Here is a 27,531-nt window from a genome sequence, read left to right on the forward strand (position 1 = left end):
ATGCTTACATGTGTGAAATTCCATGTTGTGTTCTGTAGCAGCAGTAGTAATGAACAAATTGAAAGTGGAACATGGTGCTAACAATGCCAATAATGCAAGTTTGATCCCCATACAGTTCATTAACTTAAAGGTTGAGCTTGATGATCCTTTTGGGTCCCTTCCAACTCAGAATATTCTGTAATTCTGTGAAAAAACACAACTATCTGGTGTCCTGCTGCTGTCAGCACTGGAATATCTGGCCATCTTTTTGAATTCTTTATTCTTGATTACTTTTTCCTCTGACCTTAAGGAATTGATGGAGTACATCCAGTTAGTACTTTCTTTGTTAGTTTTCCCAGATTTTAGATAATTTGCCTTTCTTTCAGTTCAGTTAAAGATGTAGCTTTTGATCAGTGAGCATGTCAGTGATATTACCTGTGTTGTAAGTCAAGCACTTACATACCTGGTTTAGTTGGGGGAGTTCACTGGAATCCTGTATAGACTGCAGAGGTAATAGTGATATTGTAAAGTTCCTGCAAGACTAAGTAGTTTATATGTTATATAATAAAGTAGTGTCATGACCTTTATTCAGACAGTATTTTGCTGTGGAAGTGTAGTTTGGATGCTGGCTTAATAATCGTATACTATTGAAGTCGCTTGCATGCTTGTAGTTTTTACTCTTCACTTTGTATATAAATTCACATGGTCTCAGACAATTTGGGACTATTGTTTTGAATTCTAGTTATCTCTATGCTGTAACATTTTCTTTTCAGGATTTCTGTAAAGGGTGTCAGTGAACAGAAGTTATTGGCATAATGGCTCCAATTGTGCAAATAAATCTTCTGTTGCTGTCCCACAGTGAACAAGCCTTTGCTTAAGTGGCCTGTCTGGTTTTCTTCCTGCCTGTGAGTGATAGGAGTCAAGCTGGCTGGGAGCCATTTGTGAGTACAGCCAGCACTGCACATGTGGTGGGGTTTGGTTGTGGTTTATGTTCTGCAGTGAAATTCATTCTGTGCTTACTGCCAGCCTGTTCTGGAGAGCAGAAAGAGGCTGTTAGGGTTTGTCTGTCTGGAGCGAAAGAGCTCAGCCAGGATGCTAAGGTTTTCTGGGGTGTGGAAAGTTAGGTTCAGAACCTGTTATCTGCCTGTCCATAACTGTTGTAACAGCTTGGGGCAATGCCAGCCATTTGGAAGTTGTCTCTGACCTTTTGTGTTTAAGTAGTCATTCACTCTTTTACAGGATTATTTGTAGGGAAGTCCAAAACAGGTGTGCTTTCATAGCCTGTAAATCTCCGTTGGTTTTTGGATGTGAATGTGGCCTGATACTGGAAGTGCCTTGCAGAGGAGAGAGCTGCCTCTGGGATCAAAGTACACTCTTCTCAATATGCCTCTAACTTACTGCTTCAGGCTGGAGCTCTGTTTTAATATGACTGTTCAAGTATTTCTGTGCTGGATATGACACATTTTGGCCTTTTTGTATTTGGCTTTTCTAATTTGACTTTCTCTTTGAGGATGTTGATGACTTGTCTTAGCACTTTCCTCTTGTTCTCCTTAGTATTAGAGTTAGAGAAAGTAGTCCTAAGAAGGATTATATGCTCATTTGTTTCAAATAAAATTTGATAATATTGCATGTTGTTAAAAAATATTTCCTGTAATATATATGTCTGGAGCTGGGAATGGAAAACTTTTGAAGTAAATGTCATGGTAGCACAGGGTGAACTGCAGTGAAAGAAGTGCCTTGGTAAGCATAGATATTGAGAAGTAGAAGCTTGCTGAATGTGCCTCCATCTCTGTGAACGTGAATTCCCTTTCCTGTTGACAGTGCTGACAGTGGAGGCACTTACAGGTGGTCAGTTGCTTCACATTACTAAAAAGCAACAGCAACAACCCCTTCTTTTTTCTTACACGTCTTCTGATTCAGCTGGATATATTTGGATGTCTGTTATTAAATCTGTACTCTATAGGAGTGGCAAATTGATTAAGAAGTTTGTCCTTTATTTTTATATTGTGGCTTGTAACCAAGTTAGTTTTTAAGGAAAAAATATCCTCTCTCAGAAAGGAGCTCTACTTAAAACTCTCCTTTTATTATGAGGATTATTAGAAATAGACACCTGGCTGCAGGTTTATATTCTACTCAAAGGCTTGCATGTATTTTGATTCAAATTAAAAGAATTAATATATTTTTTTTTCAGAATTGAGTTTTCCTTGTAACAAACAGAAAAAGAAATCGAGGTACTTCAGTTAACAGAAGGGAATTTAAAAAAATATTATTTTTAGTAAATGATGGCAAGAATGGGTGACTGGCTTGTGTAAGAGTATCCTTATTTTAGTTCTTCCTCCTCAGCACACTCTATGCATTGTGCATGCACAATGAGCTCCTGGTAACTCTTAGAAATAAAATGGAATTTATCTGTGTGTCTGTGGTTTGAGATGTCACTTATACAGAAATAAGGACCTTGACTAGTATTTACTTAACAGAGGTTTTGATTGGACAGAGAACCAGGTATGAAGTCAAAGGATGTTGACTTCTACGTTCTATATTTCAAATTTTTTTCCCCCTAATCCTGGGACTGGCTCATGCTGACATACTAAGTAACGTGGATTATTGAATGCTGAAGTACCATTGTACAATTATTTTAATGTAAATTTAGTTACTGGATCTAGTAAGGGTGATAAGGTAAGTAGGATGTTGGTAAAACAGTTTATATGCTGTTTATCATTGCTGTTGACCAATCTGTTTTGGCAAATTTATGTCATTACTAGTCTAGGACTGTAGGAGTGTTTTCTGAAGGCATACAGATGATATAAGAATAGCTGTGTCTGTGTGTGGTGGACATGGGGTTAAGCATGCTCAAAACTGCAAAAGTAGGTGAGGAAACAAAACCAAGTTTGTCTGGTGCTGTTTGATTCACTATAGTACTTATTTCTGTGTACTGATAGAGGGCAGGTGTGATTGGAGTGCAGGGGTGTGGGGTTTTGATTTCCTACCTATTTTTACTTAATGAATTAATGGTTACAGTTCTTGATGCTTATTTAGTCTGCCAGCTTGCTTTTCCCACAGAAGATCATAATATCCCTTTTTCTCTGCATTTGAAAAAGAAACTGTTGTGTACTGAGTTAATGTACATATATTTTTACTGATTTCTTTAAGGGTGTTGGACATGTGGTTTAAATTTTCCAACTATGTGCCATTACACTGTAAATACACTGTTATTTTGAGAAGTGAGATTTGCAAAAAGGAATAATATATTAGGTAAACTCAGTATTATCTGCCTTATAGCTGTTACATGGATCATAGAAACTAGAACACTACTACCCTAAAACTAGCCACCAGAACATGGCTGCTTTATCATCAGTGTGAAATTTTCAACTACATCAAAACTACATTTTTCTGTTGATGTTTCAGGTACTAAGCTTTGTCACAATACCTTCATTATGAGCTTAGGTTGGTCTTCTGGCTCATATGTAGTCATCAGGCTTTACATTTCATTTATAGAAAATGCTTATGAGCACCTTTTAATGTACTGTAATCTTATTAAGCCAAGTTGCTGATGTTTTGCGTTAGGTTTGTGCTTTGTATCCCTTCATGCTGAAGGATGCAGTTGATCATAAATACAGCCTTGACTATTCCCAATTTAGAAAAAAAGATAGCTTTATAAGTACTTTGAATGTATACTGGTATTACATTTGTCTGTGTATTAAAAAAAGTAGTAGCTCTGCTTTGTAATTACAGTTCTTTAGCGTTTGGCACTAAATTCTATTTACTTTTGAGCCAAATATTTTGGGGAATGTTTAGTTTTCATCTAAAAATGTTTTAAGCATAATATTAATGTGTGTTCTTCAGAGGTGCAAACAAAGTAGCTTAGTGATTCCCATTAGAATGCTTTTCACTTAAATCTGTGAGACTTCTCTGTAAATCCTTAACAGTTCTTGACATTGCTACCTCAAGGCGCAAAGCCAGCATGTGCAATCTCAAGGGAGCAGACCCAAGTTCGAATCCCAGACTGCTTGCTCGAGGAGGCATTTTGCTCAAATCCTTAGGGGAATGTTGACCTTCTCTTTCTCAAAAAAGTGGCACCTGCAAGCTAACCAGGGAATTTGGAAGAGTATGCTTTGGTCTTGGTAGGCTGAGAGACAAAACTTGGATCAAGGCTAAAGAAGTACTTGGCTTGAGAAAAGGATGGATAGAAAACAAAGAGAAATTAAGATTCTTGTGAGAGAAGCACTGTTTTTATCCATATCTAATGCTCTTTATTCAGGTCTTTGTACTCACTCATAATATGATTTTCCTTGGTGTTCCCTGTTTCTCAGTTATTTGGATTGTGCTACAAAATGTTTGAACTGCTTGTGTGCAGAAGTAGTGCCTCAAATAGGTGGTGTTAATTAAAACAAAACAATATTTACTTGATTTCAAAATAAATAATTAGATTCTTATAGACCAGCTTAATGCTGAGGGATATCAACAATCCTCCAAGTTCTTAATTTTTAGTTTGGTAGAACGACAATGGACCAAGGAGAAACTGTTTCCTATTTGCAAAGTCAGTACATAAAATGCTATTCACAGCTTTTTAATCTCATTTTGTAGTTTTATGGTCTGTGTATTTAATGAAAAGTAATATATTTGGTAGGGAGCAATGAGATTTCATGCAGTTATTTCCAGAAGATAGCTTATACAAGACAAACTCTGTTTGTCTTTTTTGTTAGATTAACATAAACTTAACCACAGTAATTGTGCAGTTTTGAGCTGAGAGTTAAACACACAGAATTCTGTTTAAGCAGAGTTTTTTCCCTTCATTCCTTCACAAAAAAAACCCCAAACACCAAAAATTTAAATCTTCAGATGCAAGAAAATGGGTGGTGTTGAGAGGAAAAGAGATATAATTTGTATTACATCTAAGTCCAAACCAACTTTTTTTTTTTTTTTTTTTTAAATAAGCTATTGAGTTATTGAGTGTTAAATTCTAGACTGCATTTAGTAGGGTAAATTGCTTATAATTCTGGAAGCACTGATCCTGATAGAAAGGGTGATAATTAGTTTCTAATATGGACAGAATTGCTGTTATTAGCTGTGCTCCACATGTTTGCTTCCCCTGTGGCATTCCTTGAGGTGCAGCAGATGGATGAACCAGGGGCAGAGGTAATGTGTGCCATGATTGGCTGCTGCTTTCCCCTGGGGATACTTCTAGAATGCTGATCTCTTCTTTTTCCTTTTTTTTTTCCTCTCTCTTTTCTCTTTCAGCAACTTTGCTGAGATGTATCAGAATTAATTTATGGTATTACTCCTTTATAATCCATTAATCCAAGCATTTAATACCAATATGTTAATTCTTAGAAAAGGATGGGCTGTTTGTGTGCTGGTATCTTAAATCTTACAAAGTCAATATCGTGCTTAAATACTTTTCTCCGTTCTGTGAGGTTGTGTCATTAATAGTCTGATATTGCCTGATACTGTTATCTAATCTTCTGGAACATGGTCATGTTGAGAAATGGAGCCTGCTATTGAAAAGGATTGGCTTTTTCCTTTAAATCTAGCCAAGTAATATCTGCTCTCATTTTCTTTTCTTCCTGTTCTTGATTAAAATGTAGGCAGTGGGTTGTGTGTGGGCTTTTGTATCTGAGTTTTTTTCATGTTATTTTATTTATTTTTAAAACCAGACCTATATGAGGTAGTAATGTAGATTGCCTTACCTTTTTGTCATCCAAAAAAGTAGCCTTACTTAGGTGAGTACAAGGAGTCTGCCTTTGCCACGCTGCAGCTAGGAAGAAGCCCTGCACTGGTGCAGCTGCTCCCACCTGATGGCACAGCTGCAGGAGCCCAGGGAGAACAGCCCAGGGAGCCCCGGCCTGCTGGGAGGGGGGAAAGGACAGGGAGCTGTGTGTGCACATGTGTTGATTATTAGGAAATACTTTCTTTGGTGCTTTTCAAATGTTTTCACTTTGTTTATATATGTCTCTTCTTTTTCCTTGTCCTTTATTTGTTACTCTCTGTCCCAGCCCATTTCTCTCCCTGTTGGCACTTTGCTGGAATCCACAGTATTTTCAGAGAAATTAGTGATTTTAAACTAAGTGACTTTGAAAGTGAGGCTCCATGGTTAACTACAAGTTTGCCACCAGGGAGATGAAATTTGCTGAAACTCTCTGGGTCTTATTTTTGTGTATTTTTTGCTGTGTAATAGCAATAGAAAAATACCTTCCTCTGCATTTTAAAGATGACATGCGTATTTCAAAGTTGGGTTGGTTTTTTTAAATTTTATTGCTTTTTGTTTTTAACCTGGAGTCTTGATCTGGAATGCCTAAAGGAAACTTCTGTAAATATGTATTTTTATACATGTTTGTGTGTGTGTATGTATATATATATGTATATATTTGTTTTCTTTGTTGTGGAATCATTTCATTATTTTTTTCCTGTCTGCTTTTGCTATCACATATTGCAGATGTGGGTATGCAGTGGAAATCTATTGACAAGGAAGTTGCACCTTCTGTTTGAGATTTGCAATCTTTCTAGCACAGTGACTGCAAGCATTTTTTGTTTGCAGACTTAGAGAAGACATCCTTTATGAGACAGGATTTCAAGTGAGTTTTTGAATAAATGCTAATCCACGTAAGGCTTTCAGAAATGGCTGAGTACTCGAGTGCTTCCTAAAATTAGGTGAAGTTCTAAGGGGACAGTGTCTGTCACTGCATCCAGTGGCTCTGGCAGTGGTAGGGGAAGATCATATTTGCCAGCTATGGCAGTGTTTTCTCCAAACCGTGGTAGACAACTTAGAGTTCTGTGTAACTGGACATGAAACTGGGAGGATGCTGCTGTTGTTGGTACTATTTGTTGATGGTGTGTAGTCAGCAAAAAAGTTTTGCTCTGAAGTAGTTGTTCTGTTATTTGATAGGCTTGCTGTGAATCTGGACAGTGTGAGATATTTAATTTTCTAGTAATGCACTCAAGTAATTCCTTCACACTCAGGCTGCTTAAATAGTTTGAAGAGTGCAGAGCTCCTTGATGCGGGGAGTTCTACTGGTAGGATTTCTCAAAGGTTGTGTTACTCAAAGACAGTTTTTCTTGCTTTGTCTGCATACTTGGATAACATGAATGTTCTGGGTTAGTAGATGGATTCCTTGTTTTTAATGCAAAAGTTGGGAACAGCCAAGACCATGACTTGTCAGAAGGAGGCTCTTAAATAAATGCCTTGTCAGATCCAGCCATTGACCATTGCTGCCAGGCTCTGCCTCATCAGTGATTGTCTGGAGATGGGATTGTTTGTTCAATTCACAGCCAGAGCCAAATACTGTAACTAGAAGTGTATTGAGGAGGATGGAAACTTGGAGAACCTTGAGCAAAAGTATTTCCCAGACGGAAGGTTTGGCAGTCAGAAAATAAATAATCATCTATAGCATGTCCTAAAGACCAAATGCAACGGTAAGCAAGCATAAGAGAATGAGGTTAAACTATTTAAAAACCAGTAAGTTAGTGCTCCACAGTGAAACACAATTTTGTTTAAATCCACTCTGTTCATATAGATCCATTTCAAGCTGGATAACTGGCTCCCGCTTCATAGTGTTGATGTCTCTTTTAAAAACCCCTTTGAATTGCTTTGGTTTTATTGCTAGAGGCTCATAATATATATGTATTTCCTTTTTAAATTTTGGTTTTTCCCTGTGAAAAAGACTAACTACTTTTTTTCGTGAGCCTTTCCTTTTTAGCTTTATAAATCAAAGTCAAGTTGCTTCTTTCTTCATGCAAGGAGCAACCTCACCTGAAATGCCTGGGACAACACAGAAGAATTACGTGTAACTAAAAGAAACAAATCAGAGATTTTCTGTAGCAGGTGTTTTTTTGCTACTTTCCTGCTGAAATCAACAGGAAATTTAGATGGAACCTGGTATCTTGCCACACACTCAGGGAAAAAATGCAATGATCAGAGTTCTTATAACCTTTTTCACCTTATGGCATAATAATATAATAGGTACTCTTTTCTTTCTAATGCATTTTCATGATCTAGTAAAAGATATTTGATTTGTTATACAGTATGTTAAATATTTGAAATGTTTGAGCATGTATTTCTCAGTCTTCCAGAAAGACCTTTACTATACCATATTCATTTTATGATATGAGCTGAGCAAAACTCTTTGCTCTGGGAAGGAATTTTATCATTTGATATACTATGGAAATCTTTTAATGTAAATTTGAAAGTTGCCTGTGCCGTCTATGTATTAATTTTCCTGTTTAATTCTCTATAGAAATTCTTGATATTAAATTAATGAAATATTTAACACAGTGGTGGCTCTTTTCTGCCTTAGGAAACTGGTTTTTATTCAAGTGTTACTCCTGTGATGAGCCAGTTCAGGAATTTTGTTTTCATCTTCTTCCACATTGTATTAATCACAGCAAAATTATTTCCATGCTAAAGGACAGAGGATACATGATGTGTATAGATGCATTGGATTATCATTATTCAATACACATAGCATCAAATTTCTCCAAAACAAGGAATTTGACATTTTGTTACATTTTTACTGATACACTTTTAGAATGCTGACCTCTACAGGTGGTTCATTCTTCTTCAGGCTGTTGGTGGCCTTGAATTTCAGTTGCATTTGAAAGAGAAACAAAATAAATCCTACAGAGATATTTTTCCTTTCCAGTGAGGTTGGCAACATCAAGAGACAAAGAAAAAGCTGGTAAAAACCTAGCTAGAGCAGTTAACTCTTATTTCCCCTTATCTCTCTTCAATAGCATATTGTCTTCCCCCCCCCAGTAACATTCTGGTGCTATAACTATATTTGCAATCACTACAGACAGTATTCCATCATTAAGAGTGCTCCTGAAGTAGATTTTGGGACTATCTATACTTTTTTTTTTTTTTTGGTTGAAATATATGCTATTTGTGGTAACATGTATCATAGGGTTTTAGTTAACTCATGAACTCCGGTGGGTTATCCATCCTTTTATGTTGGTATACTTGAGGCTTTGAGGATAAAGTACTTTTGCCTGTGTTTTTAGTTGCTTCATGTGATTTAGATTCAGTTTGGGGCTCTCAACTGCCATTAGCAAGACTCTGTGATTGAGCTAATCAGCCCTGCTATGAACTGGCTGCGATCTGGAAGTTTAACAGCCTTAAGATTGCTGCAGTTACAGACTTCTAATTTTGGATCTGTTTTAAAAATGGCTTTGAGTGGATTTTCTTGTGTAAAAGATGGCATACACATAATAATGACACTCTTGTTATTCTAGTCAGTATTTTTCTTAGGCCTAATATCAAGACCAATAGATCTTTTTAAAATACAGATGTTCCCTTTTATAGTTTTTATATTTTTCTGTTTAGCAGAAAATTTCTTGTGATGTAAAAAAAGTCTTGTAAACTTTGTGCTAGAATGACAGATGTGGGTGTGAAGGAGATGTAATTGACTCTCAAAAGAAAGTGTTCAGTACAACACTAGATCAATATAGGCACCACAGCAGTTTCTTCTATTACTTCTCTGTAAGTAGCATATAGATGGCGTTACTGTGGATTAAATCAAGTACAGCCAGTACAGAATTTTGATTTCAACTGTACTTCATTTCATTCTTAATGGAAAATACAATGAAGTGGCTTAGCTTCATCTGTGTTTTTACAATCTCTTATAAACTGCTAGACTCTGATTTTACAATGAAAGAGTTAAGAATCTATATTCAATTGAAATTCTGTAGGAATAGGGTGTATTAGATGTTAAGACTTCTTGAAAACCTAATTAGTCCTCAGATGACTTGGAGGCTTCACAGGTCTTAAGAGGTTCCACCATGTGTGAAGTTCTTGTTCACTTTGAACCTTTTTTACAAAAGCAGATATTGATTGTTTTTCTGTGCTCTTCTTACTCTGTTATTTGTCCTCTTTTTAGTGTAATATTTCATAGGATTTTTAAAAAAGTGTTTTTCTCTTGTCACATAATAGACTCAGCATTAAAATAATGATTGCTCTGAGTCCTTTAGGAAAATGAAAACTAAAGAGATCTTAGGGGATAAAATGTATATGGTGTTCTAGTTCCTTGATAATTAGTTAAGAATATCTTAGGGCAAGTTCTGCTCTGATGTTTAAAAATTCAACAGTAAACTTGAAGATGTAGAAGGGAAGGGGCTTCAGATGTATTCTTTGTTTGGCTTTTCTTTAAAAAAGACAAGAAGTGAAATCCAAACAAAAATTCATATTCCTGGAAGTAAATTTGGTGTTGTAGTTGGTAATATACACAGAGTTTTTTAAAAGACCAAATTGCATATATACATCTGAGTGAAGCACATGTTTATTTCCTTTTTGTGACCTTTTAAATATAAGCTTTTTCTGTTAAAAAAATGAAGCAGAACAAAATTACTGCTGGAGCTCTTGTACTTGAATTTTACATTTGTTTCACATGATTCCTGCCAGGTGCCTTAATATGTGTTTAATTCATGGGGCTTTCATATCACTTGTTGAAATTTGGTCAAGAGCTTGTGTTGGTTTGGCTGCCAGGGAAATCCTGTGTGTGTCTGTGGAATGGGCACAAAAGGACACAAATGTCATATTGTTTAGCCTTTCAGTTATGTAAGCCTATCACATTTGTTTGAGTTCAGGTGAAGAGTGTTAAGTTATGAATTCACTTTGGTTTACAAGAATTTCTTAATTTTCTTAAAGGTATGTGAGCCAGCCTTGTCCCAAGGAATAAGCTTTGCATTTTTAGTTCATGTGAACATATGTTGTGGAGCTGTATGTGATATTTATTCTGAATTGCCCTATTACATGTGCGATTCTTCAGAATGCTCTTGTGCATCTGGGAGGGAGAGTTGATATTTTTCTTCTGAACCTTCTTCAGTAATCCTTCCCTTATAAACTGGGATGTGAAGACATTTGATGCCTTATTACCCTTTCACAAAGTGTGGTCTGCAAGTTAAGTAAATTATATTATGTTGAAGAGTAATAATATTCCTTGTGACTGTAATATAAGAAATTCATTCCCAAATACCAAGTCATGGTTGTCTTTTTCAAAACGGCAGAAACTCTGTTCTCATTTTTGTTGTTTTATATATTTAACAGAATGGGAAGAGTCTGTCTTGTGTTAAAATTACTTGATAACCCTTATAAATGGTAACATTTTTATTTTTAGTGGTTGAGCAAATCTGGGTGCTTATACAAATTTCATTGTATTGGAGTGCTGCAGTATGAACAAGTAAAGTACAAAGTGAAGCAAAGTCTGAAAGCTGTTGCCAGAGCTAAAAGCATCTATACAGAGAGCTGCATACAGGATATAAGACAAACAAAGTCACCACCCAAAGAGGCAATGTAGTTAAATTGACTTGTTTTGGCAATGCTTAGCATTCTAAAATGCAAAAGAGAAAATGGGATATTGTAATTCATAGAAGAAGCTTATTGGGCACATAGAACTCAAGACTCATTTTGGCTAAATTTCAAAACATACTTTGAAATTTTAAAATAAAAATTCTTTTTTTCTTTGGAATTACAGAAGAAACAGAGGGAAGCAAAATGCTTGGGTTTTGTTGCCATTTACTTTGAAGTAATTTAGTCTTCTTCTGACTTTTGGCTAAAATTCCAGTAAGTGAACAATAAAGTATGTGTGGGAGTTTTCTGGCAACATTGAACTTCCTGGTAACCTGTCTCTACCCTAACATGGAGCAGATTTGATCTTTTAAAGATTTTTATGAGATTATTAGTGTTTAATGTAATTGAAACATGCATTTCTTCAGTTATTTTTCTCACACACTGGCATAGTACCAATGGTTCAATAAAGTCAGTAATCTCAAAGTAGACTGCAGGATTTTATGCATCACCACATGGTGATAGCTGGGGTTTTTTCTTATTATTTTTTTCCCCTAAAAAAAAAAAATCACTGTTTTTTTTCCTTTTAAATGCAGCCAGTCTCAGAGGTAGTAAATGCTTCAGAAGTGATGGGCTGGCTTCCCTGGCCCTTCTTTGGGGAAGGGCCAAAGACCTGACAACCCTGACTTTAGCTTTGTTTGATTCTCATGCTCTTCCTTTCCTTTCTGCCAGCACTGGTGCTGTTCTGGCCCGGTAGTGAAATACTTCTGTGAGCAAGTCTGGCCAGAAACCAGTGAGGGTTTGTTATTTTTAGGGGTCTGTTTTCTACTAGTTTCTTCCTGAACAGGTTTACTGCAGGTCCCTACAAAACCCCGGTGCTAGTGTGAGAGAAGAAGACATGAGAGCCAGGCTGTGGGCAGTGGGGACGGTGAAGTGTTAAGGGAAGCAGGATGGCCTCCTTTTGGGTGGCAGCCAGCCCTTAGTTGTTGGGAAGATAGGCTGTATTTGCATACATAAGCCTTTACGCATAAGCTGTTGTTTGGCAGTGGTTCCTGCATCAGAATCCCTTGTTGGAGTTGGGAAGTGCTTCTAGCCTGTGTGAAGGCTCACTTTGCAGAGGAGGTTTTGTGGGGCTGTACTTGCAGGTTGGCTGATGGCTCTGTTGGACATTGTGCTGGCAGATTCTAAAACCCACTGAAGGGTTTTAGAATCCTTCCACTTCTTATTCTTGTTCATCTGTTACATTAAACTTGGAGTATTTTTCCTAATTTTAATGTAAAATCATTCACTTCTGTGTTCTGATTAAATATCCCTGGAAATTGGTTCCTAAAACTAAGGTGTAATTTTTACAGGAATGAAGTTATGAGACTATTTGGTGCTTTTGAAAAAGGAGAGACACTTAAAACATCCTGGGAGGAGGAATTAAAGAAAAATACTTAGTTATTGATTGCTACTTGCTTTCTGACTACTTAAGTAAATGTTTTAAAGTCTTTAATACCGTATTATTATTGTAAGAAGGATAATTACTAGGTAAGGCTGCTTTTTGCCATGGAAGAGCTGTCTACCATGTTTTATTGGCTTTCAGTATTTTCTCACTATAACCTACAGAACTGCTGTAACAGCATACTTGAAGAGGCAGCAACAGCAAATTTATTTTGTATTCAAAGTGCAACTTGCCCTCATTTAAAAAAAACAAAGGCATGAGTGCACTTGAACAGCAACAGGTATGTCTGTTCCAGCTGTTAGAGTATGAAGGCAATTTAAATGGGTTACTTGACTATAAATTCCAATTCTAACTTCTTTGTCAAAGTTCTGCTTCTGAAGCATGCATGGTTTCTAGGTGCATTTTATTAAGAGTGTTTTAACTCATGTAACACTTGTTACAAGAAAAGCATTGAAACTCAGATTTCTATAAAAAGTGTGATATTTAGGATTTAAGCCAAGGAGAAATGCTATGCAGTTGAACCAGACTATGGAGTATTAAATGAAAAGCTAGCGGAAGAAATAAAAGGAAGATCAGTAAAGTCTTCAAATAGGGAAAAAAAGTCTTTGGTTAAGAAGTAAAGTTGGAGAAATCTCAACATCTTCACTAGCAGATGGAGATATTTCTGGATTCACTTCCACCAGAGCCAGACCCTGTCAGATTTAGTAGTTATTTTCTAGAATAGAAAAGTAAGTTGGTTTTTTTAGTTAGTGTGATAGTACTATAAGTTACTTTCATAATAGTTGCATGTTTCTGCTAAACTAGCAAAGTTAAACTATTTTAATTATTTTTTAGCATTTAAAGACCACAATGCTGAACACAGTCTTGATTACTCTAGGAAGTTGTTACTTCTGTGCTGCTGATCCTCTAAAGGTGTGATTTTGTTGTTTAAGGGTAGTCTTTCCAGAATTACAAGCTCTAACAACGTGGATATACTACCAGAAGAGCATTAAAATGTGGATTGTCCTGAAGTGCAGCAGAAATCAGTAGATCAGCTGATACCTTTTGGTTATGAGGGGAGAAACCAGTGAACACAGGTGTCATGCGACTTAGTACTGCCATGAACTGTGGTGACACATCTTAGTTCAAGGGGAGGAACAGCCTTTCTTTTAAAAAATGGGAAAGTGTAGAAACACCTAATGAAGAAAAACAAATGTTTTGGGGGATAGAAGGTGAACCAGGCTCCCTCAGACATCTCAGTTGCTGCAGTGCTGCTGTGTATTAGTGCAAGGCCCATTAACATCAGGCACCAGTCGTCCTTCCACCTCGTTTGTTGATGTAGGAGACTGAACTGTATCATATCAGCTTTCCAGCATTGTGGGCACACCATCATTTACTGCCACTCACACTAAGGGAGCTGTCAACACAAAGCCTGCCTGCCTGCCTCAGGAGGCAGCTAACAGCCCAGGCAGCAAGGAGCTTGATTCAGAAAATATCTGAACTGTTGTAATGGTACCTGGCACATTTAAAGACACATTACTCTCCTTTGTCGGAGAACATAATTTTTTCTTAATTTGAGAATGAAATTTAACAATACCTGTAAAATCTCTGTCTAATAAGCTGTTGGAAGAAATGTCTCAGTGTTAAGGAAAGAAAGGTTTCTTGGAGTGCTTTTTTTTTTAGTTTGAGTTTTTTTTAAGGTGTCTCAGGGCCCTGCTGGCAGCACAGGCTGTGCCAGATCTCCATTTGTTCAGACTGGATTCTGGCTTTGACTTTTGGAAGTAATGGAATTATTGAGAACTGTTGGTTTTGGACCTCTGCAGAAGGAGAACATCTGGCAAGAGCCTTACTACATTCCAACTTGCTTATGGAGGGGGAAGCACTTGTTGGTGTAAAATGCATACTGGAAAAAGTAGACCTTGACACGGCAGGCTGTTACTAACTTCCATCACTTCAAATTATCAGTCATATGCATGCAAGTAGAGATGCTTCTAGAAACTTTTAAGTTTACTTTAAGCCTTTTTTTTTTTTTCCCTTCATGCCTAAAATAATAGAAAAAAACACATTTTGCCCTAGGCAGCTTTTTTTCTGAGGCAAGAAGGTGCTACCTTTCCCTTGGACAAACCGGTAGGCATTTCATTGTGCTGCAGGACAAATAGCGGAGCCCTAACATCGCAAAAGCTTCTTTCTTGATTGAAGATGCAGTATGGAGGATTTCTTCTTGATTTTATGCAAAAGAGGAGAGAAATAAGTGAGCCAGGTTGTAATAGTTACCTAAGTCAACATTGGCTATATTTATTTTATTGTTTTTTCCACATCTAACTTAGAGTTAGCCTACCACAGCTCTGGCTTAGGTGCTGTGTTTAGGAGCAGATGTGCAGTGCTTCCATTTATCTATTAAGCATTCTTCCCTGTTTAAATACTGAGCAGATAAACTTTGTTTTCAGAGTTAAAAGAGGGTGTTTAATGCTGAAATTTTCATACAGTATACACTTTCCCCCAGCTGTATTGAAAGAACCCGAAATCTCTCATGACAAACTGAAGTTCACACAACCCTGATGTGTAAGTTCTGTTTTGCTTAGTAATGAGAGTTAATTCCTGCAGCTGACTTAGATGTGCTCTTTAGAGCAAGGAAGTGTAAGAAATAATCTCACTGAAGACATGCCTGTCTAGAGGCAAACTTGAAAACCTTTCAGATTTCTTTGTATTCTACATGCTTTGTTTTATGAAAAATGTAAGATGTTAGTGTATAGTTGTTTTAATGTGAGACACTGAGATGCCATGCTGCTGGTAATAGACTTTTGATTTCAGTATTGTAGGAATGCCAAAAATCAGATAGAGAGATACTGTATACTTTAGCAAAGTATAGCTTTTCTTCCACATTCTTTTATGAAATGGCTTGGTCTAGATCTTCTCAAGTTCCAACTCAGGCTTCTGTGATCTTGACTGTGTATCTGTAAATATCTTTGTTTCCAATCACATTATTGTAAATGTGGAGTTACATTGGCATTTCCTTGGCTATACTGTATAGTATGCTTGCCATTATACTTAAGGCTCAAAATTCTGCCTCACTAAATTACAAGGTTTTTGTCTGATGCTTGATTTCTCCACTGATTCACCTTCATGAACTTGGAAAGTCAAAATATATGCTGTTTCTCAAAAACTTTATCAGGTTTTTCCTCGCCCCCCCCACCCCGACTCTCTGCTTGATATGTCAGAGGGTCTCTTTTTCCTTGAAATATTTTAGTGTTAAAGTATTAATGATCTTCTAAATAGCAACAAAGTAATTTTAATTTGCTGCAATTGGTTATCTTAATTGTGTGTGTATAAAGATGCATGGCAATCGCTAACACCATGAAAAAATACTGACCTCAGGTTGATCTTAGAATTTGTTTTCAAGCGGGTCAAAATTTGCTGGACCCTTGTGATATCATAAATGATTAAAAATACTTTTTCTTAAAATTTTTAGACACGTTGTTAGAAAAGCTGTCGCACTTGCCATGTTTTCTTTGCTCATGAGAGTTAGCACCTCAGTTACACACTGTGTAACTCAGATTAATTGTGTGCCTGAATTGGCAGTTTTCTGTACAATCATGTTGTAATACAGTTGGTAACAGTAGCTGTTGCCTATGAGGCCGTATTAGAATATTTTTGGCCTGGTGTATGCAGTCTTGTGACACTGGCCTTGATTTGGTGTGTATATATAAATATATATGTGTATATCTATATTTTAAAGTGTGTGGTTATATAAAGCAGTTGAGTCATAACTGAACTAACCACAGGAAAATTTGCCAGTAGAATGGATTATTTTGATAGCTGGTACTGTAGGGCTGAGACTTGCATGTTAGAGCTGTTCAGCCTGATACTTCATGGCTGAACACAGAGAGGGAATAAGCAGCACGATGCAATTTAATAGCAGTTTAGCTGTGTGTTTGAGTGTGAATAAAAGCTCTGGGTTGTACCCCTCTTAAAGGCTCGATCTCTAAGCTGGTGTACTTTATTCACATTTGTAACCAGTGAGGCTTCAAAATATACTCTGTGTGCGCACATGTAAATATTATTAGTATACAGGATAATTTATGAAGATTAGGATTTCAGGGTTTTTTTTTTTTAGAATTTTAACCTCAAATTTGATCAAAGAATAATATTAAAACTTGTATTAATATAGGGAATTTTTTTTGGGAGGGGTGAATTGTAGCTTTACTGTATAGTCCTCTGAGCACCTCTGTGGATTTATAAGAAAATTCCTTTTTTTAATAGTTTAAATGCCAATTTTTATAGTTTTTGTCATTAGCTTTTGCTTGAACTCTGAATAACTACACACAACTAACAAATGCATGTTGCATACAATATTGTAAATATGCTCTCCTCTTTGAACAGTACCTGATGTACTTTTTCTGGCAAGATGGGTGTAGCAATGTGCAGTTTTCTGGTTTAGCACAGTTTGTGTGGGAAATGCCAGTTCCAATTTTATTTTGAGTGTGTTGTGTTGTATTTTATTTAAAGTGTCCAGGCCATTCCAGGTCACTTGGTGTGTTCAGTGACATGATTTAGAGTCTAGGAAGCAGAGAATATGAGGAAAGAGAAGCAGGTAATTTCTGACATTTCTGTAAGGGCACTGCTCTTACAGGAATTAATAATCCAGTGTTGTTCTTAGGGAATACATAGGTCTTATTGCAAGAAATGAATAGGACTGTTTGTGAAATCAAGTTAAAAGTAGTAATTGCCTTTTTTTTTTTTTTTATAGCAAATTGTATTTAGGTAATGAGTTGAAACAAATCTAAAACATACGTGATAGTTATACAGGAACCAGTACTGAGTTTTGATGCTAATAGACACTTTAAAAATATATTCAAGATTTTCGTCAGTTGTTCTGAACCAGCATGGATTTTTTCAATTGTTTTCTGGATTTATACAATGTCTTTTGTTGCTTTAGAAAAAGTAGAAGAAGCATACACCCAGAAGTTTAATTCTGTCTGGAGAAAATACTGTTCTTGCAAATAATTTTCTGTATGAAAGTATAGGTTTTAAACAGTTTTACATACAGGGAGAATTCAATTTGCTGATATATTAGATTACAACTAATTTTTAATACCTGCCAATGTTGGTCTAAGTTTTGGTTATTGCCTAGGTAAGTTTTGTACTTGCTGTACATTCCTCCCATTTGAATAATTTTGTTCTTCTGAAGTTTTAATTGTGGTTACCTGTTCTATAGATAGAAATTAACTTTGTATAGCATATCTTCTGACTTTTCTTCAAATAATTTCCACAATGACTGGCATAGTAGATATTTAGTCTTTGCCATGTCAGATAATCATGCTCTGGAATTCTCTGGGATAAAGAATGTTTCAAAAATGAATATAAATTTTTTTGCTACTATTAATAATCACTGTTGATAGTTTGTACACCTGTTTGAAATGATCTTTGCAAAGATTAATATTCAAATGGAAGCCAGTGTTTTATGGGTACTAATTGAGGTAACCAGTGTCCCCTCAGCAGGCCTTCAGTCCCTGCAGGGCTTCCTTGTAGTTTTAAACCCCTGCCATTAGAAGCTGGTAGTTAAAAATCTCAACTCCCATGGTTATGAACCTGGCTGGGCAGGTGGGGAAAGATGTGAAAACTGATAGGTAAGCCCAGGAGAGATCTCACTTTTACACTGCGCAATGAATTAAGTGTTCAATCTGTGACACTACGACTCAATACAGGGAGGAGAGTGAGCAGCATTGTGCAATTTAATAAAATTATCTTGGGAAGTTCCGTGAAGTAATTGTAAAGTCCAAAGTTGGTACTAGATGACAGACTCAAGATGGTGTTTCTGTGACATATCCATAGCTCTTCCATTCATTTTCTCTGGAGCAAAGGTACAAAAAAGGATACTGTTCTGCTACTCCCACTGGTGCCTCTAATAAGCAACTCTGTTACTGGGGAGGAACTTTGTTTTTTGATCTGGAGGGATGGGGGGGAGCTTGGTATTCATATGCTGGAAGACAATTAGTACATTCTCCAAGAAACAGTATGCATTGAGATTTGAAAATTTTTTTTTTCGCACTACCTCTTGCTCCACCTTTATCGTGGAAGGTGGATGGAGAGAAAGTTCTCTATTTATATAGTTTGAAATGAAAGTGGTTTGTCTTTTGCCTAATTATAATGTTGCATCTGAATTTATCCCACTGGCAATTAAGTGGTTAGACTGTTGGTAGGTGGCCTGCATTTCATGTTTCTTCTCAATTTGGTTAATGCCCTCAGCTTTGGATATTTTAAGCCTACCACATTGTATCTATTGTCAAAGCTGCTTTTGGTTTTGAGTGTCCTGCTAGTCCCCTTGTCGTCCATGTTTCCTCCCACTTCCTGAGTAATAAATGTGTGGAACTTTCTTGTCTTTATTTATTGATTTTTTTTTTTTTAATCTGACTTGTGAATTTTGAGTTCTTTGTTAGAAAATAAATATTTTTATTATCTTATTAAAAATATTACATCTACTGTAAAAAGAGAAGTAGTTTTAATTGAAAATACCAAGAAGAGGCTGGAAACTAGTCTTAACCTACTGAAAGTTAAAATATTTGAGTATAGTGTTTCTCCATCCACTCTTATTACTCTTTTCATCTCCTTACCAGAAAGTCTAGACCTAAAATATAATTTTGGGCAATAATTGGTATCATACTTCACAACAGACTTCTGCAATATATGGCCTAATGGTAGATTGATTTGTTTGTGTGTCTGAAATGCAAAACACAATCAACGCTGTTATGGTTTGTGCTGTAGGTTTTTTTGTAATTGATTTCAGATGTTGAATCTTATCTGAAGGAATATCATTACTCTGAAACAAAATTGGATAAAGAAGCTATAAAAGATAGAAACTCATACCTTGAGTACCTAGTATAACAACCTACAATGTGATTTTTTTGTCAAATCATTTATTTGATCAACATCGTAGCAGATGGTAACCCTATAAAGTATATTATCGTGTTTACACGAACATTAGAGCCTGTGTCTCTTGAAATAAGTTTTAAATATAGTCTTCTTTGTCTTATGCCAGCAAGAACAACCTTCATTTCAGTTTGATTGTAAGATCCAATTTTTTTTTATTAGATGAATGTTTGAATCTGTTTCTTGAGAATGAATACATATGTTGAAATAATGAGGCAACAGGTTTCTTCAGGTTTTCTTCTAGAAGAGCTTGAAATGCTCACAGCAGGTTCATAAATGTGATGTTAAGCAAAGCCTGTTTAGAACCCAATGCATAAAGCCAGAAAGCATCCTCATGACTTGGCTGGGTCTCCCCGAGGTGAGTGAGGAACACTCAGCCTTTCCTGTGGGCTGGCCAGGCTCCTGGATTTGGGTTGTGCTCTGTGTGCACGGCTGACCAAGGTCAGGAGTGTCCTTGCTGGGACAGCAGCAGTGAGTGCTGTGGAGGTACCCTGTGAGCCAGCCCAGCCCCAGACTGCCGGCTGAACCCGCTCGAACAAACGTGGTATTAGACTTATGGTATTACTCCCTAATTAAACTGCAGCATATGTGCTATGGAACTAGTCAATTTTAATTGAGAACTATGAAATCATGAGTCATTTCAATTACTTTCCGTCCTCAATGCCTACTAAAAATAGGAAGTGGGGGTAGAACCTTGTTGTACCCCTGTCTGCCTGAATGCAAGTCTGCATTACTGGACCTTTGTAACAACACAGTTGTTCAATTTCCACCTTTTTTGCTTTACCTAAAGTGGCTGAGATACTGCAGCCTTGTCCTGCATGTCTTTCAGTGCTCTGTTAACTGTCACAGCTTTCCCGTGCCCTTTGACATCCATGATGAATTAATAGATAGTGCAATTGTTCACTGCCTTTCCTTGTGGAAGGGGTTATACAAAGGTGATGATCCCCCTAGTTCCTCTGTTCTCTTTTGCATTTCCCAGGAAAACACTAGAACTCTTTTTGTGATACTTATGCTTTGAGACTTTATTGAATTTATTACTATAGATCACTTCCATGTTATTTCTTACCAAGTGTTCACCACTTCAGGATCTTCACATCTAAAAGGTGAATCTGATGGTCCTGGCTCAGTTACACAGAGTTACCTTCGGCTGTGTTAAAGTATGCATTGTTTTTTGTTTGTGCTCATCCTGCTAGAAACTGTCTGGGTCTTTGTCTCATCCAGCATTTGGGTGGTTTTCATCTGTCATCCATGGAAAACGCATTGGTGTACAAAGCAGAAGAGATTCCTTGAACACCATTGTAGGCGCACATCTGATTTCCTGGTTGAGTGTTGCTGAATACCTGGGTCAGCACTTGTTTGGTGTCTTAGGTTGATGGAGACCAAGGGCAGCAGGGGGTATCATTCTGCGTGCAGTATAGGGTTTCTTTTTTCTTGTAGCCTTCACAGAGCATCTAAAATGTGAAAGCATCTTCCTTGTGTGAAAATTTTGTGTAAGGGACAGGTCTACATGCAAGCCTGTTTGGGGCTTGTAAGAATAAAAAAACTGAAAAGGAGGAAAAAATGAAAAGGAGGAAAAAGACACCTGGCAGCAAAAAGGAAGTTTACTACTCTAGCTAACTGTACTGGGCTTTTTTAGAAAAAAGAATTCTGGGAACTAGTCAGAAATTAGTTTTCTTCCCCATCTGAAACAGCTACCTTTTGGCTTAGAGCAGTTTCTTTAAACAATTTATTTGCATAATTCAAATGGTAGAACTAAAATACTAGAATTTTTAGCTGTACATGTGCTGATTTAGCAGAACCATAACGTAAGTCCTTATGTCGCACTGACTCACATTTTTAAATGAGTAGCATGTTTTACTGATTAGGGGTCATGCATCTGAATGCTCTATGCATAACCATTATCTACTGACATATTTCCTGAAATGGGTTGATATAACCTACTGTATCTTAAACTTTCCCAAGGACTTTGTCTTGCAGTAAGATACTTTCCTTTTCTCCCCACACATATGTATCTTTTGAAACTAAGGCAATGGAAGACATGTTATGATAATGACTGGATTACTAGCACTGTTGTTTCTGGCAGAAAAGAGTCAATTGTGCCAAAAGATTACTTTTGCCTTTGTCAGTGCCAGCCACGACTCTTTACTCAGCTCCTGGACCAGTTACAATGAAACAACAACAGTACTGTCAGCTGCAAAATGCAGTAAACTTCCCCAAACTGCTGGCTCAGTATAGTGGTGGTCTTGCATTTTCAAAGAGTGTTCGTCAACCTTGAGGATCTTTCCTGCAGTACGCCAAAAGTGTCTATAGTTTTTATCTGAGTGATTTACTGTACTTTCAGTTTAACGTTCCCTTTTGCAGGCTGTCTTCGTCTAAATAATATTTTATAGTTTCATAAAGCACATTTCTTAAGGAAATAATGATTAGAATAGTAGTGGTCCATAGGTAGTTATTTACAGTATTAGCTTACATTCTATTTTGCAGCATGTCCAGTCTGAGAAATATGCATGAAAATTTTATAGCTGCAATATAAAGTTAGAGTTTAGAGATGACTGTATGGAGTAGCTTACATTCTACTCTTATTTATAAATTGGGACACTTAGTTCTTATTTATAAATTATGACATTATAAAACTTCATAAATAGTTCATAGTATATATTACATAAAAAATTTATGCTATATATCAAAACTCTTTAAGGGAGAAGTTCATGTGATAGGGAAGTAATGAGCTGCATTTTGTAGGCCAAAGTGCTTGGAAGCCTGCAGTTTAGGATGTGTTCCACATATTACAAAAAAATATCTTGTGAAGCAGATAATCAGGAACCTAATTGTTAGAATATTAGCTTTATCCTTAATGAAGGAATTTGCTATAGGAATTCAGGTGCTTTTGCAATTAGCTGTTTGGGCATGTGGTTTAAAGATGGTTTGACCAATTAAATTTGGATAGAAATTGGATAATACATGGGATATATATATGTTCTGATACAGTGTTTAAAGATCTCCCCGTCCTTTCCTTCCCCTTTCTCTTGTGAGCTATAACCTGGATTTGCATAAAGGGAACTGATTCTAAAAGAACCGTTACAGAGTGTAGAAAATATTACTGTTTTAGTAGGGCAGAGACCATGATCCTCTGAGGTTTTTAAAGCCATTGAAATATAACCAGTCTGTCTTGCCTATTTTCCCCATTATGCTAAAATATCTTGTGTGTCATGTAAAGGCCAAGTGGGGGAAATAATTTTGCACATTTTACAATACTTAAGCAAGACATGAGCAAAGAGTAGATAACAAGTATGTGTTTCACACTATGTGCTGCAATATTCAGTGCTTGCTTGAGATGCAGATAAATCGGGCTGTTCAAAAAGCCATGATGTTCACATCGTTGTGCTTGGTTTGTTACTCATGCTAATTTCTTATGGATTGGGTAGGGCAGACTCTGCAGGTTGGCAAATTTCTTGCCTTTTTATGCTCCTGTTTTCAGCAGCTGCAGGTGTCCAAATGAACAGGTTCCTCTGTAGCCAGCTTAATTAATAAGGAAACTCTTCATCCGAAGTTTTGCTTTTAGAAACACTGCTTTAAGTATACAAAAGCAGATGAGTTTACTTTAAGTGTATGGAAGTGGATGAATATATTTTCAGGTTTTATCAGAGAATACTGGTTTTGCTATCATTTCTTATAAGTCTGGTTTGTTTTTTTTTAATTTCTAGGTATGGATGAGCGAACAGGTGCCACATCCTGGGGAACAAGCGGTCAGCCAAGTCCTTCATATGAATCTTCAAGGGTAAGATACCCATGTAATAATTCATAATGAAAGTTTATGGGAATGTACAGCATAAATCAGCAGATGATTTGGCAAAGTTTTTGAAGGGAAACTCCTTTAAGTACACAGATTAGCATATTTTAGAGACTTTAATGACTTTGATGGGCTACAGTAGCAATTTAGATTTCTAAGACTAAAAAATATATAGGCTAAGAATTAATGAAAATAAACCATATGTAACTGTATGCTTGAATGATGAGCATATATTTTATTTACAGAAAATGAAAGTAGAAGTCATGTTACTTGGAAGCAGATTTATTGGCAAAGTGTGGGGAAGGCTTTCCTCCCTGTTAAACCAGCTATAGTATGTGCTGTCATGATGCTGAAGAGAGGCTTTTCTTTTTAAATACTTTCCTCCTGTTCTCGTTCCAGCTTCATCCATCCCACTTACTGAGCTGAAGGCTCTTGATAGTATCTGATATCCTAAAATAACATGACCATTTGAAACTGAACTCAATGGTCAAAAGCAATCTTCTTCCTAGTAACTCAAATTCCCTTTCATCTACTCCATTTTCTTTTTATGAATATTTACTCTCTAAAAGGACAATGAGCTAAGTACCTTAACTGGATATACACAGCATACCTTATGTTCTGATTTCAGTGCCTTTGAGCCAGAGAGTTGTGTTAGCACTTGCACCTTTGCAGCTTTCTTGTGCTGTGGAATGAAATGGGTAGGCTGCAAGATCTTATTCAGCTCACTGGATGCTGTTAAAGCCTCTGCCTTACTTTGGAAGAAAGCAGTAGAAAGATTTCTTACGAAGTCCTAATTTTTCCATTGATCGTTAGTAAATAAATTATAATAAATGTAGAAGTATTTAATGTATTGGAGAAATATTTCTGTGCAACGCGGAAATTAGGCATTCATTTAAAACATCCTGCATAACTTGGGGCATAGAGTAGAACCTTCAAATGCCTCGTCTACATTTAAAATGGAATCTTAATTATGCAGGTTTAAGTAACTCATATTTTTACCATGTGTTTGGTGTTTTTACACTAATTTATTATGTTGCTGATCAATTTTAATCAATTATGAGTTAAGCTGACCTAACTGGAGTTTGAGCTTGTGATTCATTGGCTGTGTGGCTGTATTAATCACTTTTTTTTTCATGTTAGAGGATCAGCCAGCTAATATTTGAATAATATAAAGTCAGTGATTCTTGTATGTTAGCTTGGTTTTTTTTTCATGAGGCAATAAAGAATGTTAATCTGCAATGTCATTTAGGTTACAAGAGTTTTCTTTTAAAGAAAACTCAATTCCTTTTCACAGGAAAACTCTGAATGGAGTTTTCTGTGTTCTCCCCAGAAAAGTGAACACTAGAAATATATATTCTCTGTGTATAGAATTGGTAAGGATTAAGAGTCACATATTAATTTGTCCTGTGGCTGGAATCTTATGTTAAAAAAAAAAAAAAAAAAAGTAGAACACAGGAATTTATCTTCTGAATTCACTGAAAAAGCACTGGACTTTGTTTACCAGTTTGAATCAAGCTTACATGCATAAATTTTGGCTATGATGTATGGCCTTTAGTTTTTGGTTTTCTTTCAACTAATGAGGCAAATTACTGATTCAGGATTTTGAATAACGATAACTTCTGTCTACTCCTACGTGTGCTGCTAGACCAGATGTCTCGAGAAAGTGCTAAAATGAGTGTGTGGGTCTGTATTGTAAGAGTATAGATCAGTTTCTCAGAAGGCGGGGCAAATGATACACAGCCTTCTACATTTCTGGGTTGTTCCATGTGTTGATTAACACAGAGTTTAAATAAGTTGTAATTGTCTTACATGTTCAACTTTCTAATCCAGTGCTTTTCCCCATTATTTCAATATAGAATGTCATTCTTGTCCTAATTTTTCTTACTGCTTCCTTGTCTGTTTACAGGAAAATGGCAGTCTTCATGGAAAAAGCTCAGACCTCTCCACAGACATAGAAAAGTTGAAATCTCAAGAGGTACCACTTATTCTTTTTATATTGTGTGTGATTTAAAATTTTTTTTAATCAATGTGCAGCCTACTACTGGAGTTTTCTGTTAAAGGTTACAATATAGTGACAAAATATTAAGAATTTAAAGTGTTGGCTCACTAGTGGCTGGAATTTCCAAAGACACAGAAAGTTAAGCAGTTTTCAATTGAATAGAAATGGAATTTAGTGATAGTTTAGTGCATACCTATTGAAGGCTAATGAAAAAAGATGGTGGAATACTGGCTAAAGGACATTTTTCTTTTCCAAATCCTGCCGAAGGTCTGTTCAGGTCAGTACAAATGGTTTGATTGTGGCCAGCAATGATGCATAAGGAAAGAGTGTAAGTATAGGGCAAATATTTTGCCACCTTTACTGTGTTCTCTCTTAGGAAAACCCCAGCTCTTGGCTTAGATTTCCTGGACAGAGGCAACATTTTGGACATAGTCCTTACAGCTATTGGTGGGCTTGCTCTCTGATATTTGTGATTTTTTTTCTGGCTTTGGCTATAGTTTTGACAGTAATTCTGAGGATTTTGTCCTAAAACTTATTGATTTTTTTGTCTTATATGTGGCGCCCAGTGATGTAACTGATTTCCACCACGTTTCTGTGTTCCAAATAGTAATGATTGCTTGTTACTGATGTACTTCATAATTTTTATTCTTTTCCTCACAAACACCTTTATTTTACATGCCACCTCTATGTTCTCCTCAACCAAGCTGGGGTATTGTAGTTTATTCGTATCTGCTTGTATAGCAACTGCTCCTAACCTGCGGTTAGTTCTTGGTGCCGTTCCCTGAATCTTTCTGCTTCTTCTGTATACCTTCAGAGTTAGGGTGATTATGACTACGTGCACTAGTCGAGAGGAGAGTATACTGTAAATTTAGAGGAGGGTATACTGTAAATTTCTGCCTCACGTAATGATAGATTTATTCTCTGTTCCTTTCTTACTTGTTACTAAGTCATTTTTTTGATTGTCACTGAGCTGTGAAGTGATACTCTTTTAAAAACTGTGTAGAAAAATAGTATTTTCTCTTACGTTGCACCACAGTTACCACATTGTTATGACATTAAGTTATTTTTGAACATGTTCATTTTGTATTTATTTGCACCAAATTTTATCTATTCTTTTATTACCAATTTCATGGAGAACTTGCTTTGCAACTCTGCACTAACATTTAGTTAGGATTATTTAAAATTTTGTTTTGTTATCAGCAAACTTTACTATCTTTGTTTACCTACTCTTTTTGATTTATTTATGGAATTATTGAAGAACCTTGGTATGGGTACAGTTTTTTGGGAAGTGGGGAAGACATATTGGTAACTTTTCACTGTGGAAACTAGACATATATTCCTGTGCTTGGGGCAGGGTGTTTGTCAGGTATTTTAATCTTTTCATCAATAATTAATTCAGACTAGAACCTTCTCTCGTATGTAAGAGCAGTTTATTTTATTTTAAGAGTGTCTGGTAATACCTTGTTGAAAGCTAAACCCTTCTTACTTCAATAGTGTTTTGAGGTAACATTAAAGGTAAGGAATCACAGCAGGCTTGAAAAAACCTTATATAGGAGCATTGTCTTTTTATTACCTAATGGTAAAGAGTGTTCTAACACCGAAAGAGCAGCGGGTATTTGTTTGTTTTTCCTGTGATGATCTTAGATTTGTGAAAAAGTACAAATCGAGACATTAATGACTTCCGTGAGCAAATTCTCTTTTGCATAGGCCAACTGTTTTGTTAGAAAAATGAATAATTTGAAAAGATACCTGTTGGGGGGAGTGGTGAAAAAAGTAGGAAAGCCTTATTGTTTGTAGGAATAATTCAGGAAGGGTAGTTAGCAAGTCAGTGCAATTCTATGAAGTGCTGATGGCCTGCCTTATTCTTGAATGGTTGTACTGAAGTCCAGATACAATACTGTGTACCAAGTTTGTCTTTTGTGGGGCTTGTTTTTCTTTCTAGTCTCCAGTCTTGTTTTTACCTTTCTACGTGCAGTAGTAGTGGGTTTTCAGTGAATATCTTTGGTTGGTGTATGCAAGTCTCTCCCTTACCTGAGTGATACAGAGCTACACATATTTTTTGCATGTGTTCATAATGCCTTGCACTAGCTCTTAGTGTGTGTTGCAGAGGATGGTAAAGCTGCTTTTTGAAAGTCTTG

The 27,531-nt window shown here is 36.4% G+C and overlaps 1 protein-coding gene across 6 annotated transcripts in view; it reads left to right on the forward strand.

Moving 5' to 3' along the window:
* TCF12 (transcription factor 12) overlaps window positions 1-27,531 on the forward strand; it is a 160,771-nt gene that overhangs the window by 18,802 nt on the left and 114,438 nt on the right. For all 6 annotated transcript variants that reach the window (XM_082290808.1, XM_082290811.1, XM_082290810.1 and 3 more), the window contains exons 4-5: window positions 23,309-23,382; window positions 25,301-25,369. In XM_082290808.1, the coding sequence (XP_082146934.1) occupies window positions 23,309-23,382; window positions 25,301-25,369 (143 nt within the window). The remainder of the gene's footprint in view (window positions 1-23,308; window positions 23,383-25,300; window positions 25,370-27,531) is intronic.

Source organism: Coloeus monedula, assembly GCF_965178545.1.
Source record: "Coloeus monedula genome assembly, chromosome: 14".
Lineage (NCBI taxonomy): Eukaryota > Metazoa > Chordata > Aves > Passeriformes > Corvidae > Coloeus > Coloeus monedula.